The sequence below is a fragment of the Engraulis encrasicolus genome, chromosome 7 (genome assembly GCF_034702125.1).
Source record: "Engraulis encrasicolus isolate BLACKSEA-1 chromosome 7, IST_EnEncr_1.0, whole genome shotgun sequence".
NCBI lineage: Eukaryota > Metazoa > Chordata > Actinopteri > Clupeiformes > Engraulidae > Engraulis > Engraulis encrasicolus.
This window is the reverse complement of record NC_085863.1, coordinates 30,685,742-30,703,757: the sequence shown is the minus strand read 5'-3', so window position 1 is coordinate 30,703,757 and position 18,016 is coordinate 30,685,742. Positions and strand designations below refer to the sequence as shown.

General features: G+C 45.8%; 2 protein-coding genes across 2 annotated transcripts; both read left to right on the top strand.

The window, feature by feature from the left end:
* Window positions 1-1,892: 1,892 nt before the first annotated feature.
* On the top strand, window positions 1,893-11,902 carry tmem88a (transmembrane protein 88 a). The gene is made up of 3 exons (XM_063203255.1): window positions 1,893-2,383; window positions 4,280-4,712; window positions 11,540-11,902. The coding sequence occupies exons 2-3, from the start codon at window positions 4,314-4,316 to the stop codon at window positions 11,816-11,818; spliced, it is 678 nt and encodes a 225-aa protein (XP_063059325.1). The 5' UTR covers window positions 1,893-2,383; window positions 4,280-4,313; the 3' UTR covers window positions 11,819-11,902.
* A 2,384-nt stretch (window positions 11,903-14,286) lies between these two features.
* On the top strand, window positions 14,287-17,338 carry si:ch211-237l4.6 (uncharacterized protein LOC446130 homolog). The gene is made up of 3 exons (XM_063202470.1): window positions 14,287-14,693; window positions 15,912-16,018; window positions 17,164-17,338. The coding sequence occupies exons 2-3, from the start codon at window positions 15,934-15,936 to the stop codon at window positions 17,322-17,324; spliced, it is 246 nt and encodes an 81-aa protein (XP_063058540.1). The 5' UTR covers window positions 14,287-14,693; window positions 15,912-15,933; the 3' UTR covers window positions 17,325-17,338.
* Window positions 17,339-18,016: the final 678 nt, after the last annotated feature.

Below are 18,016 nucleotides of genomic sequence, written 5' to 3'. Positions count from 1 at the left end.
AATCTGTCTAGTGTATTTGTCGTTCTCTCCCTTTGCCACTATTCCACTTTGTTCTGTCTTTTTTCTTTGTCTTATGTCTACCTACCTTTCTCTGTCTCACTCTGTTTCTCTCTCTCTCTCTCTCTCTCTCTCTCTCTCTATCTCTCTCTCTCTCTGTATCTTTTCTTGCTCTTTCCCCATCTCATGGTCGGCCAGTTTCAAATAAAAGGGATCCTCAATCTTTGCCACCACTGTCCATTATTAACACTCCTCCCCCGAGATTTCTCTTGTGCTCCCCCTCTACCTACCCCTGTACTGGGCCCTCCGAGTCCAGGCTAAAGCAATCACTTTAGAGACATTTGATGCATGCGGCACACCAGGGAGGGGGTACCCTCCCTCTAACCTTCCAAAAACCCATCACATATTAAGCTTCAGGTATGTTGTTGTAGGGGCAAAAGCAAGGGGGCTGGGAGGTTGGAGGCATTTGCACCTTTCATATCATATAGGCCTATGTGTGAGCAGGCGAAGATATCTTATAAGCCCGACTCCCCAAGAGCGTTTGGACACATCGTTTATTTTGTCTAACAGTCTGCACTAACACCCCCACTGACCCTCTCCCAGACTAACACCCCCTCCCCTGCCCCCCTCTCTCCAAGACCTCCCTCCCATAGGCCGCCTTGGCAGGCTGAAATGAAATTGTTCTCGCCAGGCCCGTCCCGTGGGGTACCTTGCACCCCCCCTTACACCCCTGCACAGGGGTGTCGTACAGGAGGCTTAAGTGTGACTGAGTTACCAGGGCCCCATGTATATAGGGGGCCCACACAGTGTCTGATTTATATTGCTGGGGAGTTCCATTGGAGCTGTGGAGCCATAGGGCTCACAATTTGCCGCTCCACCCCTGCCCACGCACCCCTTGCCCCTCACCCCTTACCACACACTCAGTCTCCACCCCAGGGGCCCCCCGGAGCTCTTATCTCTGCCTTCTAAAACTCCCCCCATGTTACATTGCAGTCAGAGGAATGTGTGGGCAGATACTGCAGGTCCATGGGTGTGATATGAGAATGCTGTGCTGTGCTGCCTGTTACGTAAAAGGCCCTGGCTGGACACTCCATTAACCCTGCAGACGATTACTACACAAGCTGCGGAAGCTAGATTGGGTTCGCCTGATTATGTCAGAAACACAGGCTACAGTACGTAGAGTGCGATCACCAGTCTTTGTCGTAGAAAAACACAATTGGAAATCGAGATGGAAAATCACCAACATCAAAATAACATACACATTGAAGAGTTTTTCACTGACTGAAATACTGAGTTTTTAAAAGGTGAGAAAATCTAATTTTCCACCGAAGCAGATTGTTGGGTGTAAGACGACCATCCTGAGTGTTTATGCCAGTGTTTTCTTTTGTCATGCTGAACATGATCACATACACATTCAACATAAACCCTCGCCACAGTGACCAATAATAGGAGAGAGTCAAGGTCTAACTGCAGTCCCTCAACCTGGAGCGTGCTTCACCTCCTACCACAACCCATCCCCGGGGTTGGACTGGGGCCACACACAAAAAAAACGTCTCGGGCTGTTTTGGCACAGACCAGCCCCCCACACCTATATATGATGTTATGATAGGCCCAGGTCATTATCTATGAAGATGGAACTCCCCAAAAACACCAACACCAGGGGGGAAAAGTCCGTGAGGACTGTTGGCCCACCGGTAAAAGGGCCTGTATGCCAGATGACCGGCCCAGCCCAGGCCATCCCACTCCGAGCATACTCCCCATCGCTTATCTTACAACCCCCTCCAAAATGGCCCCCACCTCCCTTTCCTCACCCTCCACCCCAAACTACACACATCCCCCCACCCATACCTACCCCAAATACCACAACTGCCCCTCTCTCACACCAACTGCTGGGCTAGTGGAGGAGGGGAACAGGACCTCTTGCAGAGGAAGGAAGGACTGAGTCAGAGAAGCAGAGAGGGAGAGAGAGAAAGAGAGGGAGAGAGAGAGGGAGAGAAGAGTGTCGAAACGCCAGGTCACAATCAGTTGGGTTTTTCAGGGTGTACTGTAAAGAGCAATACAGGACAGCGCAAACACAGCTTCTCTGGTTCGTCACACCTGTATACATCTTCACACAAAGACGCAGCAACAAAGCCACAAAGGACTACCTAAGGACGAGTAGGACAAAGGTACTAGTTGGATTTTTAAACGTTTGAGTGAAGTTTTACACAAAAACTTCAGAGAGAACAAAAAAAAAGAAACTTCGAAAACTCCACAAACTCTGGGGGAAAAAGGCGAAGAAGATCTGGTGAAAGTAACCTTCACTCGTAACGTGACGAGTTTGACTAGGTGGAGTGAAGAGCGCAAAAACAAAACAACCAGGAACACCACTGAGGACGTAATTGAGGTAGGTTAAGTGCTCTTGCACGAACAACTCACGCTGCTGTATGTGCTAAATTAATACATTGAATTATTTAGTCATAAGGTTAGGATTACATTGGTGAGTGAGAAAAAGATTAAATCTTTTATGAAAAGTTGAATTCCATCATGACTTATATTAGGTGCAATCTGAATCTATAATTAATAACAGATATCTGATCCAGTTTTGTGTTTTGTACATTATAGTTGTAGATATCAGTCTTTTTCTTAAAACATTGTCTGAGACTGAGACTTTGTTTTTGTTTACAAAAGGACTGATCTGTGGTTTGCCACATAAACTGAAAGTGTTTATTTAGTACTGTCCAGGATCCAGGGACCAGTTTGGTGCTTCCAGGCTACAGACACCAACTATGAAGGTTGGTTACCTAGGTACAGATGTTTAGGCCATAAACCATATCAAAGGGGCCCTGTGATGAGACATCTTGTGACTTTGTGTGGCTATTTTGTATGGCTGAGATGTGTCCTTGAGATTACAGCAAAAGTCGTTAAGTTCTGCGAAGCCCAACAATAGTGTTTAGTACTAGCTATTATTGTCCGCAGTGATGTCACGCGTTGGTCTTCGTCTTGAGTGTGGGCCAGACATGCTGGGGTGGGGTGGGGTGGGGGGCTTGATGTTGTCTGGAAACAGGAGCCTAGACGCTCTTTCAGGATGGAGACACACAGGCTCCCAGGTGCCCACACTCACACAGACACACACACAAAAACCTCCTCTTATCTTCCAAACGTCGTCCCAACTGCAGGCCCACCAGTCTGTTTTCCACAGACATCCACCGGGCGCACTGGAGCTGGAGCAGGAAGTTGAGTGTTTGAGGAGAAGATGTCCCTTTTCGGCTGGCATGGCAGCAGGGGGAAATGTCTGTTGGGTCAGCACACCGTTTCCTGGAGCTCCTCTAGCCTCTAGCTCTCATTGTTTGGTGTTTTTTAAGTCATCCTGGAGAGGCCGGATGCTAGAGAAGGGCCCGTTTCCTGTGGTGTTTGGTTACTTTAGCTATCTAGTGTTTGTTTTCCGCACGTTTCAACACCTCGGGTTTCGGCCAAAATGGATGTTGTTTATTTGCACACGGCCACTTCACTTCACTTCACTTCACTTTCCACCAAAATTAACAACAAGAATCGAGCTAAAAGCGGTCCATAAAGACGTGGAGATGTGGTTGCCAAAATGCTTATGTAACGCCATGTCTTCTCAGGAATAGTTTTTTTTATGTAGATGTTTCCCAAGAATCTTGTTAGAGACTTCCTGTTAAGACTTCCTGGTGTGGAAAAACATTGGCTAATTGAATATTGGAAACAGTATAGATTGATTGATGACTTTAAGCAATGCTTTCACTGAGGAGGGTGTGCACTGAACAAAAGTCTGGAAAGACCTGTCAAAGCTGATGAACACTTTTAATGAGAGCAGGATATTTTCACTAAATCTTGGTGGCCTTTGGTCCTACTTCAGGCAACTCTTGCATACAGACAAGGAGTGATACTATTATTCCTTGTCTCTATGCAAGAGTTGCGTGAAGTAGGCCGAACGGTCTCCAAGTTTTGATGATTGGACTTCATTTGTTGATTGGTCTTTTGATTTCAAGAGTACCAACATATTGGAGTTGTTCTTATTCAACAATGAAAAGCGCTCAGCATCTCTCCCTCAAGCAGCATGCATATGTCCTCTATTGGGTGTTATTGGAAGCAGTTGTCAAGTAGAATGAAGATTGTTGTTAGGAATTGGTGAATCTTGAAACTAGACAGATTCATAATTTGGTGGCTACGTAGGCTACATTTATCCTGAAAGATGTCCTTTTATAAATTCACTTTTGCCTCAAAAAAACTCAAGTCTTGGTATTGTTAATTGTTAATTGTTCTTCTGTCTGTTCAACAGCCTTTTTTTCCCGGGGTATATATATAACGAAGAAATGAGTCTGTCTCGAAACGGGACTCTGGACAAGTCCCTGACCCAGTTGGGCAACTCGGACCTGGAGCACACCCGCCTCCACCACACCAACTCCCTTTCCTCCAGCACGGTGCCCCCCAGCACGGGCAACGCCGTGGTGGTCCCCCCTCCGTACTCCTCCATGGCGGGCAACGGCGTGGCAAGCGGCGCCGGAGGAGGAACGAGAGCCGGGTCGGTAGCAGGCGGCCTGGACGACCTGGAGCTGCGGAGCTCGCTGGACTGCTGGGCCTGCTCGGTGCTGGTGACCATGCAGAACCTGGTGATCGCCTCCATCAATGGCATGCTGGCCAGCGTCATCTTCGGACTCATCATGCTACCCGCACTCGTCATGCTGGTCTTCGGCTTCCTCTGCCACTCCTCGGTAGGTAAAGTGTGTGTCTGTATCACTCACCATTTCCCAATGTCAAGTGTTCTAGCCTTGGTAGTGCATGAAACACTGAGTGATTGGATACTCTTTGGTGAACTCTGCGGAGTATCCAATCACTAGGCGTTTCACGCACTACCAAGGCTAGAACACTTGACATTGGGAAATAGCCACTGTGTGTGTGTGTGTGTGTGTGTGTGTGTGTGTGTGTGTGTGTGTGTGTGTGTGTGTGTGTGTGTGTGTGTGTGTGTGTGTGTGTGTGTGTGTGTGTGTGTGTGTGCATGCAACACTGTCCCTTCAAAAAATAAATGAAATTAACTCTAAACTCTAAAGGGCCCCTCGATAGCCTTGGCAGCTCGTCTACCAAAACTGACCTGCCATGAAGTGAGGCTTTGGAAGCCTGAGACGATTTTTTTGTAATTGGGTGAAAGGTGCGAGTGGGTTCAGGAAATGATTGGAGTGTGTGTTTCTGTGTGTGTGTGTGTGTGTGTGTGTGTGTGTGTGTGTGTGTGTGTGTGTGTGTGTGTGTGTGTGTGTGTGTGTGTGTGTGTGTGTGTGTGTGTGTGTGTGTGTGTGTGTGTGTGCACTGGTATTGCTACACAGTGAGGTCCAAATGTTTTGTGAGGACACAAATGGTATTCCTCAGGAATCATCCCAACAGTGTTTCTGTTTCCTTGGTTACTGCCAAATAGGGATTAGAGCTGAGTTTGAGCTTGGCACAGTTAAGAATTCTTGGAATATTAAGGAAGTGGAAGGGAGGTGCACATAAGGATTAGCCTGGCGAGCCAACCAGGCTATAATATGAAATCAATCTGGGCCATTAATGAAGCTGAAGGTTGTGCAGACTGCTTAACTGCACGCAATAGGCCGTGTTGTCCTTTTGCCCTCCCCAACGACTTGCTAGACAGATTCAAAAAGAAAAGATACTTGATAACATCAATAGAGTGCTATGGCTGGAGGACATATTTTGTGTCTTTTTGAATTATATTCGATGGTGTGATAAAAAAAAAAAATCACACCATTGAAAAAATATTTTTTCTGCTGCTAAGCTTCATATGGTTTCCTTGGCTACTTAATGATGATAGCAATGCAAATGTTTTTTTTTTAATGTGTGTATGTGTGCACTAGACAGGGCCAGTGTGGATTTGAAAGGAACGTGTAGAAATACTCTATATGACAGCAATGAGCATGTGTGTGCCACTGTACCGTGTGTATGCACGGATGAGCACATCTGTGTGTGAACAGCCATAGAAATGATGCCTCTGATTGAATAGCGATAAAGGTGAATTAGTACAAAAGATTGCGAGTGAGTGAGTGAGTGAGTGAGTGAGTGAGTGAGTGAGTGAGTGAGTGAGTGAGTGAGTGAGTACACCATGTTCTCTTCTGCTAATGCTCAGGTTTCAGGAGAAAATACTAGAAACCTCCCACACAGTAACCATTGCGATTTAACTTTATTCATGATGTTTTGGGCTAAGTTAAAGTGAATAGGTCAGTGTGCATGGGTCTTCTGGTTTCTTTTTTTTCAGATTCGCGACCTATGGGTCATTTCCAATGCACCTGTCACCTGAGGTGTGAGAATAAATAACAAATTGTAATGTTTAGTACCAAACAGCAACCGGCTACGTGTCCACAAGTACAAACATGTGAACATACTGTACGAACATACTGTGTACTATATCCTGTAACGTGTAGCCTACACACAGGTGCATGTGTGCGTGTGCGTGCATTCATTCGTGTATGTGTGTGTGTGTGTGTGTGTAAAAGCATGCAGCCGTGGCCGATCTTCATCCTCCAACACTTACTAACTCTGTCTTTAATGCCCTCGTCCTCCTCTTCCTCCTCCTCTTGGTCATTTATCTCACATTCCCCGGATAACTTCAAAGCCCCCCTCATCTCTGCACTTGATGGATATCTCACACTCACACACACACACACACACACACACACACACACACACACACACACACACACACACACACACACACACACACACACACACACACACACACACTTCAATCGCGCTTCAAGCACCACGTAATGACACCAAATTTGTTTGTCTGGGCAGATAGCGCAGCACATGTAAGAGCCGTGGGCATTATTTAACTGGATCTCATCGGTCAATTCCTCCCTTGAGTTGCTTCAAAGAAAATAATAACCACACTGTGGTTAGCCAATCACGTTAATCGGTATGCTGTATATTATGCTATATCATCCCGTTAAGACACAGCATTATGAATTTGCTATTACCAAAATGGCAATTGAATGACCAGGTCGTACTGCATTACTAAAGGCCCTGTCTCGTAGTAGTGTAGCACTATGGTAGTTAACTTTTTAATGACTATTACAGCGTTCCGTGGGTGGAACGGCCTACATTATGGGACTAGATCATGTCGAAGTCCGAGATGTTTTCTCATTTACTGTGTAGGGTTTGATTTACATTGTTTTGGCCCTTACAGAGTATGAGATACTGTGGACAGAGTCAGATACAGTATAGACCTGCTCTGTACGGCATACTTCCTGAGTGAGTTCATAGCCTAGAGCAGTGTTTCCCAACCTTTTTTGTCTCATGTACCCCCTAGGCCTTTTCGTTGTGCCATGAGTACCCCCTAACTCGTGTTTTACATCACATTTACTATTTCAGTGTGACTGTGCTCCATGCATTTGTAAAATTACATTTTTCCAAGTACCCCCTGCAGTGTGCTCGCGTGCCCCTAGTGGTACACAACGTACCCCTGGTTGGGAAACACTGGCCAAGAGCACTGGTTCCCAACCGGGGGGCCGGGACCAAAGTTTACAACGGGAAACATATTGGTAAAAAAAATATGGGAAAAAGGTTGGGAGCCCTATAGGCCGTGACAGCTCCCCGCATCAGAATCAGGCATTTCTATACACAGTGGTTAGGTGAACTTCCTATGGCACATTTATTTGGTGAATCCATAGCATGGACCATTTCCCACATCACACAAAGCACACACTTTAGTGAGCATTTCTCTTCTATGGCATACATAGTGGATCCATAGGATAGGTTGTGTCCATAAGACTAAAAGCATAGTGCTCTCTTTAGTAGTCATTCTTATGCAGTCAGTCATAGATGACATACTGAGGGAGTCCATAACAGATTGTTGCCACATCAGACTGAGAGCAAAACGCCATTTTTTTAAAGGAATTCTTGCACGTTTAAGCATACTTATGACATACTGAGTGAATCTTATTTTTTTTTTAAGATAGTGACAGAGAGACAGGAAACAAGTTGGGAGAGAGACAGGGAAGAAACGCCAAATGACCCGGGCAGGAACCAAACCCGGGTCGTCGGCGTACTAAACTAGTGCCCTACTGTTAGGCCACGGTATAGGGCCTTACTAAGTGAATCCATAGTATACAGATAGACTGTGTCCAAAAACACAATGCCTTTTTTAGTAAGCAGTCTTGTATGAAGTATAAAGCCATTGTTCTTATGACCTGCTGGGTGGAACTATGGCCATATCAGACCAAGAGCACTATGCCATTTAATGTATATATTCAAATTTCTTTATTAGAGGATAGCCTCTTGAGATAAAAATCTCGTTTTCGAGAGGGTCCTCAGACCAGAGTCCATTTTGATTTAGATCAGAGTCTTTGGAGTCTGCATTAGTAAGCATGTGTTCAGTCATACACTATAGTTCCTATGGCATACATGTATGTATGTAGTGAATCCATAGGGTAGTCTGTTTCCACACAAGACTAAATAGCATAATGCACTTTTTAGAAAGGCATTCTTGTGCATTTAGCCATAGGTGATGTACTGAGGTAGTCCATAGCAGAAATGTTCCCACGTCAGAGCAAAAAGCCATTTTTAGAAAACGTCCTGCATGTTTTAAGCATACTTCCTGTGGCATACTAACGGAGTGACTCTACGGTATAGACTGCAGTGTCCTGGTTCATAGGTTACGTTCCTAATGAGAGCCGTGTCCTGGAGGCTCCAGCTCCAACCTTGGCATTCGCTACGGCCACTTCCCTACCAGCTAAGCAACAGGAAGAACACGGGATCAGGCCAGCTTCCTGTAGCACCAGGAGAGAGAGAGAGAGAGTCAGAGAGAGATTTGAGATTTTAAACAGTTCTTTATTAAAAATAAGGTTGTTATACTGTACAATCACTCCATGGCGGCTAGCCAGGGTCAAGCAATACACACATTAATCAACAAATGGATTAATCTACGAGATGGCTGAAGTGCACTTCATCATTCAATACAGAGAGGGGGGGGGGAGATGGAGAGGGTAAGAAAGACAGGGAGGGAGAAACAGGGAGACAGTGAGAAAGAGAGGCTGAGAGAGAACGTAGGAGAAAGAGAGACTCAGAGATAAAGAACCGAGAGAACATGAGTAATGGAGATGTGGGTAAAGGTAGGGAGCGAGTGGGATAGAGTGAAAAATGGAGGTATAGAGGGGGGTGGGGGGTGGGGCGGAGAGTGAAAGACAGTGTGCACCCTTCTGCACATGTCTGAGTCTCGTGTCCTATGTTATCCTGCCATCTGTTACTCACCCTGGGATACATACAGTACAGCACGACTGTAGCCAAGCCAAAAATGCCCCTTCTAAACAGGATGTTCGTATTTTAGACAAAAACAATGGCTACTCAACGCGCTATATGTGTCGTCCATCTACACCAAAAAAAAAAAACATGTCTTCATATCACCTCATCGCACAGACAATGACTTTGGGTTGCGTAACACTTCAGGACACTACTGCCATGAGCATGTATGGAAGATCTGAAAAGATATAGAGCTGTTTATTGTCAATACACATGTACGGCACAATGTGAACCATACGCATGATACGAACGGTCTCGCCTTGCCATCTGCACACACACAGCAGTCCCAGTCCAAGCTGTTCTCCTTCATTGTCCCCCAATGCAGGAACAATCTAGGAGTCACTTCATTGATCCTCAGTGGGATCAGTCAGGTGCTTACACATAATACAAATAATGCCGATATGAACAATTCAAGACACACATAGGCCTACTGCATACACAACAGGCAAAGTCAAGAGAGAGATAGGTAATTCTGCAAGCGTAGGCCTATCCTGAGAATCAAGGTAGACAAAGAGTATTTGAAGTGAAGAAGAAAAAGACATAACTAACAATAGCTTGACAAGTGCATCAGTTCTATCTACGTACTAGTTGCTAAAAGAGTATGGTCACCTCTTTCAAGTAGAAGTGTGAAGACTCTTCTCTCTCTTTGGTATATTGCACACTAATACTTGCTTAACCAATGCCCTGTACTTTAAATAGGCCCAACAGTAAGTCGCTTTAGATAAAAGCATCAGCTAAGTATAATGTAATGTAACATGCTACACGACCCGTTTTTGTTTTCTCCTGGTTGCGCGAACCTAGCTGCGCACAACCGCTCACAGCTGCACAACCTGTGATTGTTGGAAACTGCTGTCAGTCAAAAAAGTAGCTCACGTGGTTGGCTGCCAGTGTCTTGCCCCTCCTCACAACATTGTGTGTATAAACATAGTGAACCCATGTACTGTATACATGGTACATGGTACAAGTCTACTGTTGCAGTACTGTGGGTGTCCAATGTTAAACAATCATGTACAAATACAAGTGCTCCAGAAACGTCACTCTCAGAGTCATCCATTAAACAGCACTCAGCACACACTTAGCCTCTGGGTTACTTCCACAGGGACCAGCTGTGAGCGGTGTGCATCCTCCTTTCCCAACAAGTGGCCCATGTACCAACAGCCATTAATAACTACATGTATTCCTCTGTAACACAGGCCTACACAAATACACTTACACAGTCAAATACACACAGAAATAAACACACAGACACACACATGCACGCATGCACAGACACACAGACACAGACACACACACACACACAGACACACACACACACACACACACACACACACACACACACACGCACACACGCACGCACGCACGCACGCATGCACACACACACACACACACACACATGCAACACAGACACTCAGACAGACACCCAGACACAAGCACACGCATAGACAGTAAGAGATTAGAGTGATACTAATTACTCTCTCCTCTCTCCTTCTCTCTCCTCTCATCTCTCATCTTCTTCCCCCCTCCTCTCATCATCCCTCCTCTCCTCCCCTTACCTACCCTCCTCTCTCCCTGTCATCCTCTCTCTCTGTACACTCATCCTCTCTTCTTGCCTCCCTTCTCTTTCTCTCCCCTCGCCTCTTTTTCCTTCATCCTCTTCTCTCATCCTCTCTCCTCACCTCTGCCCTCTCTCCTCTCACTCTCCTCTCATCCTCTCATCTTCGTCTCTCCCCACCTCTGCCCTCTCTCCACTCGTACTCTGTTCCCACCTCTCATCCTCTCCTCTCACTTCCCCTCTCCTCATTCTCTCCTCTCTCCTATCTCTCCGTCTCTCTCTTCTTCTCCCCTTCTCCCACTCTCATTTCATCCTCTTTTCACACCTCTACTCTCTTCTCCCCCACCCTCCCCTCTCCTCCTCACCTCTACTCTCTTATTCCCCACCCTCCCCTCTCCTGCTCACCTCTTCTCCTCTCCCCTGCCCGCCCCTCTCCTGCTCACCTCTTCTCCTCTCCCCTGCCCTCCCCTCTCCTCCTCACCTCTACTCTCTTCTCTCACACCCTCACCTCCCCACAGGTGCAGTCCCAGGGTCCCCTCCCTTCTTATGCCAAGGGGAGACGTTTTATTTGAAATACTGTATGTTATGTTACTGGTGGTGAAATACAATAAATGAGTATTAAATCAATCTCCACACTCACCTCTCCTCCCGTCCCCTGTCATCTTCTCCCCTCTGTCCTCCTCTCCTCCGTACCCCCCCCCACAGGTGCAGCCTCATGGTACCTCCGTGTACTGCTCCGACCTCCTCAACGACGAGGGCTGCGTGGCCCTGCTGGTGGTGGGTTTCCTGCTGATGACCCCTCTCCTGGTGCTGGCACTGGCCGCCTACTGCCGCCTGGCGCGCCACCTGCAGCTGGGCCTCTGCTTCATCCCCTACAGCCGCGCCGTCTACAAGAACCTGCCCGCCTCGCAGCACCGCAGCCTGGCCTGCTGTGGCGGGCAGTCGGCCGGGGACCGGGAGGGTAAGGGCAGCGTCTGGGTGTGAAGGGGTATTGAGGGTTTAGGGCAGAGAGGGGAAGAGGAGTGTCTGGATGTGAGGGGGTATTGGGGGTTTAGGGCAGGCAGGGCAAGGGTATCAGGGTAGGGAGGGCGAGGGCAGCATGATATGGGGGGTTGGGGTTGTACAGGAGGGCAAGGGGCAACATGGGAAGTGGCGTCCGGCTTGGCGTTGAAGGACCGGGCTGGGTTAGAGGGTGGGGTCAAGATGAAGGGGCTTGGGGTCGACATTTGACTGGAGAGGGAGGGCAAGAGGCTCTGTAGGTAACAGGTTGGGCTTGGCAGTATTTCAACCCTGTGCAAAAGGTTAAGAAAAGGCCAGTGGGGGGGAAAGGAGATTGTTGGGTTGGAATTGGGCTAATGGGGTTAGGGATGGGGGAGAACCAGCGAGGGCAAGGGCTGGTGGGTGAGTTTGAGGGAGGGGAGGGCAGGGCAGGGCAGGGCCAGTGTGTTTGTGTGACTGAAGGGTTTGGGTGGGGTTGAGATTGTGGTTGTGGTTGGGGTTGTTGTGATTGTGGTTGGGGTTGTTGTGATTGTTGGGTTTTGTCGGGATCAGGGATACAGAATCAAAGAGAGAGGTTGCCATCTGACATTCGAGCATTGTGGGGGTTTCTTTTTTTTGGGGGGGGGGGGGGTCTATTCTGTACATTATGTCACACTTGGACTGTGTAATGATGAAGATGAGCTGGTGCAGTGACCAATGATGTGTGTTATTTTACTCATCCAATTAAGAACTTGGAGCTGCACAGGATAGGGTGGATGCATGAGGATCAGACAAAAACAATGTAAAATAAAGTTAGTAATAAAAAGTAATATTTTACACTGAATAATCTTCACTGTACTTCAATTGCAGCATTGTGTTCATGTATATTTTTATACGTTGTAGATACAGTTTTTTGTATGTTGCAAGACTTGCAAGAATAAACTGATTTTTGTATCTCCCTTAAATGTATGTAGAGTGGACAATAATACGTTCCTTATTGGTTTTTTATTCTACTGCATGCTATCAGATCTTTTAGCAACCTTTTTTAACCCCATAGAAACCTTATTGTCACCCTAAATGGTAATGTCCAAGTTTTATTACGGTTTTATTACTTAAGACTCTTTATACTGTCATAGTAATGTTGTCATGATGATGTTGAGTGTTTTCAGCAAAGAGTGAATAGTGAATAGAGTGAAGAGTGAAGAGTGAATAGGCCCATCACCGGGCCCATCTGCAGTAAGAGGCAACAGAACTCTTCTCACATAGAGAGGGGCAGCAGTGTCTTTATCCAGTTGAGGGGCCTAGGCAAATTATAAACATGGGGCCATTTTGAATTACTTTCTCTGGTATTTACCATGACGGGGCATTTTCTACAATAGAAAAAATTGGTGGGGCCCCAGGCAACTGCCTTGTCTGCTTATTGGTAAAAATGGCTCTGGAGAGGAGTGAAAATGGACGTCTGTCAAAAATAAAAAATAAAAAAACAACCCCTACTGAAAGGCATGGCAGGAAAGCAATGTGGATGTAAGATGTGTAGACAAAGCAGCAGGCTAATTCTGCTCCAACAGCACGCTTTAATCAAAGTCCGGCTTCCTGTTTTTTCCTCTGGGTGGTGTTGTTAGGTCGCAGCTTTATGGCCAGCCCCATCCCCGTATTGGTCCCCTTTTACCGAGAACTGCACCGCTCAGGAATCAGGGGTTAGAACAATCACTTTTAATCTGATTGGCCGAGGGATCAATGGCGCTTTCATGTAAAGGGCTCGTTAATCGGACAGTGGGCCACCCAGAAAAAGATCCTCGCCTGATTAGGGCAAGCGAGCATTACCTAATACAAGTTTACCTCGGAACTGGCTACTTTGGGCAGGCTACTTAATGGCATCTTGTTTTTGTGAACATGGTTCTTCAGGAGGCTTTCCAAGGAAGATGATTCAAATGTTGTCTTCCTGTTCACTCTGGTGGAAATAGGATATGGTCTGTGCATGAAGACATGTAGTCAAATGAATAGTTATAACAATACAATAAATACAAGGAAATAAGGGTCATTGTAGTCATACATTTGTAGCAGGGCCAGGGCTCTCAAGTCTTGCCCTGAGTTGCGTTGGCAGTGAGATTTATTTATTTATTTATTTATTTATTTATTTATTTATTTATTTTCTTCTTGGAACATTTCACTCACAGATGCCCCTTAGCTTAAATACAGGGAGGCCTGTGGAAATTCTGGAGGGAAAAAAACCCAATGAAAACAGTGCTTTATAATGACAAGTGTGAAAAATACATAGTATGGAGTAGCCTAAGAGAGTGAGAAGGTTGGAAATGAGTGAGTCTCACTCCCAAAGAGACTTGCAAACCCTTTTTTGTAGCTGTGTATGACCTACAGCAGTGGGTCAATGAGGATTTAAATGGCCAAAGGGCAGACATGGAGATACACCACTGTCTATTTCACATGACCTACGGGTAGAAGGTGGCACTGACAAAGCTGCCCTCATTCATTTAGGCTACCTGAATGAGAGACGGTGCATAAGCTTCATGTCTGTATTGCCAGAGAGAGATTTGAAGTCCTGCGGAGGGGTTGGGCAGACAATGTCGCTGTTTTGACCCGCAGCCACGCGGTGAGGATTAGGTATTTTAAGACTTGTGGAAATTTCCCATGCCGTTCCGCGCACGCTCAGTGGAGTTAGCGCGCAACCGATGTAACGGAAAAAACAGACGAGGGCAAGGCAAAGCATCTTCATCCACTGGGAATGCCTGCGGTTCACAAGGTTGGCGCATCTATCTCCAAACCCAGAGAAACAAATAATAATACATGGAGGAATCCTTACAATCGTAACAAAGGCTTTTTACAGCGTGACACTATACACTGGATGCACTTTAACGCACATCAGGTAGGTGTGTCTTCTAAATGCTTTAAGAACAGTCAGCTGCCGTTACAGTGTAAACTAATGCCTCGATATGCTACCTAATAAAATAGAAAACATTTTTTCAAACAATAGTTTTCAAACGACATTTCAGTCTTGTTGCGCGCGTAATTGTTTGACATTAAATTGATGTTCATGTAGGCTAATGTTTTGTAGGCGTATTAGGATAACATGATAATATAAAATAAGAAATGTGCCAGTATTTCTCATTTGGGAAAAAGTGTGATTATAAAGTACACTTTTATTTACATCGAAATGCCTGGAGTAGAATTAGTTAAACGGGTACAGGCACGCATCTAACGATGACGTAGTGGTTTGGCTGGTGACTGATGAATTTGGCCCCGCATCTCTGTCCCGAGGCTGGCTGCCTGACTGGATGCTCTAGTTCCACATGGATAATCTGCCCTACCATTTACGTAACGCCTTTTCACAGAAATGATGTGGTTTAATGTGGCTTACCAACTCGTAACATGGAAGCCCACATTACCACATAGCCTCACAATCCACCACTAAACAAACCAGGCCGGTCAAGCTGAAAGAGTTTAGAGTTGACTCGGTGTTTTTTTGCCTTGAAGCGAGGGAATGTGTAGACTTCTCAGGTGAGCTCGCGCTATGTCGTGGTGTTCTACTCTTGCATGTCTATAGAGAATGTAAACATGGATCAGGTGTCAGGCAGCCAAGGTTTCCACTAATTAGTTAGCAGGGCGAATGCAGTCTCAGTATTAGGAAAGCAACCTAATTATGTAGTTTTAAAATGCCACGGTGGAATTTATCTGGAAGATATGGGCCTATGTATTTTAATTAATAATGTGGTTGTGCACTTTCCAACCAAATCTTGCAACTTTTAAGACATCTATCGCAATAATAATAGGATAATAATATAAAATATTTATTCCCATTTCATATTTTGATATAATATTGTAATGTTATAAAACATTTACTATTATTCAGTGGTAGGCTATATGAAGTTATACATTAAGAAACTTGTTTTGCACAATTTACAACAATGTTAAGCACTAACATCATTTATCTGTTGTAATAGGCCTACGTATAGTGTGTGTGTGTGTGTGTGTGTGTGAGAGAGAGAGAGAGAGAGAGAGAGAGAGAGAGAGAGAGAGAGAGAGAGAGAGAGAGAGATAGAGATGAATGAATAAATCCTTAATAACCCTGTCCTACATCCCGCAGGTCTGATCCTTCCATTGTAAACATGGGTGTGAAGGTTTTACAGTGCTTTCCCTTCTATCGGCAAGGCAAGGACCGCCGCAAAGGAAGATTGTGCCCTCCCCAAGCAGGTAGGAGACCCTGGATCTCATACTCAGCTTACAAGGGCAGGGAATATATTTAATTGATTGACAATGACGTGAAATGACAATGGTTTATTTGATAGGGACCGTGCATATTGACAGACGGTCCATGTGTATTATACTGTAGTAAAATACATGACTGTAAACATGCCAGAGTCATGCACAATGAATACATTTAATAAGTTTAAAGTGTGGTTAAGTATTTCAGGGTTTTAACCCTATCCAGATTGGGGGGTGGGGGGGAGAGGGCTAAAAGTGCCCGCACCAACTTTGATGTGGTATAATTCCTTAACGACTTAAGCTATGACTACTAAACTTGGTGACTTTTCCTAAAATTTAGTTGGCTACAGTTTAGTACCAAAAGATTATGTTTATCATTTTTGCCGTTGCCATGGCAACGGTTTTCTGACAGGTATGTCTGACTGAAAACCACTGATCTAAGTCTCATTATTTATCCTTTTTCATATTTTTTGTTATTTCCATTAGCATCAGACAGCTTTGTGAGCATTTAAGTGGTGTGAAGCATGTAATCATTAAAATTTGAGTGCATTACCTAAATTTGATGGAAAATACATTATGGCGAGATTTTGGACATTGTAATCAGATGATGTCATAATGATGTCATAATACCAGATAATGATACAAAAATGATGTCATTCATAGATGTCCATATGTAGATCATCTCCCCAAAGTTTGGTGGTCATACCGTATTCCGTTCATGAGTTATGGGGGGGGGGGGTCAAAAGCCCAGTCTGAATAGGGTTAAAAAGGGTTTTCTGTTTTTTTTTCTGTTTTTTTTCCCCATCTTGATTGATTGGTGTTTACATCTTTCTTCTCTTTTTCTCCATTCCTTTCCCTCTACTTTTCTCTGTTTTCACTCTTTATCCATTTCTTTCCTCCATGCATGTCTTCCTCTTGCGCCCTGCTGTCCTTTCCTACCATCTTCTTCTATTCTTTAATCTTTGCGCATCTCTCCATCAATCTTTTTCCTATCCTTCCCATCTCGTCTTCCTCTCTGGCCCTCTATTGCACTATTTCCGTCTCTCCCTCTTCTCTCCTCCTCGTTTCTCCTCCTCGTCCTACTCTCCATGTTCTCTTCTACTCTCTCTGTCCTCTCCTCCCTCCTCCTTTAGTGCCATCGGTGGATCTGAAGCAAGAATTCTCCACCACTTCCTGGTCATGTGACAGTGAGGGCGGTGGTGGTGGGTCTACGTGTCGGGTCTACTTCCCCCAGAAGGCTCGTATCAGCTACCGCCACCAGATGGAGGGCCACGTTATCGATGCCACCTACTAGGCCTGCACCTCCCCCACCCCAGCCCTGCCCTGCCCTGCCCATCAGCCATGGCGCCGTCACCATCTAACAGCCATGGCCTCCACTTCCTAAGACATCCCCACCCCACACCATATCGATGCCCATGGCAACCCTACCCCCACCATCAATGCCCAAGGCAGCAACCCACCCAAACTACTAACGCCCACCTCTCCTCAACGCCCACTATCCACCTCTCCCTAATGCCCACTACCCACTGCCCACCTTAGCAGCCTTCAGCACACAGCAGTGCCCAGCAAAGCCTCCCTTGCCCTTATTGTACCCAGCGATGGACCAGGCCTGGCCTCAGTGGCTATCATCCAGCACCATGTGTTGTGTCCACTATCCAGCATCATGCGGTCCAGAACCATCCACCATGCATTCTAGAACAATGCAGTTCCATATGTTCCGGAACCATCCAGTACTGTGCATTCCAGAACCATCCAGTACTGTGCATTCCAGAACCATCCAGTACCATGCATTCCGGAATACCAATACTGCGTGTGCATTCCAGTACCAATACCTGTATCTAGTATGCATTCCATATCTTCTGGTTTCACGGGAGCAGTTACGACAGAGCCTGAGTTGTGTGCAACACTTTCATCATCTGTTGCTCTGGCAAAAGAAGTGTCACTGGTAAACCCCTCCACACTGCTGAAGAAGAATAGAACCAGTTC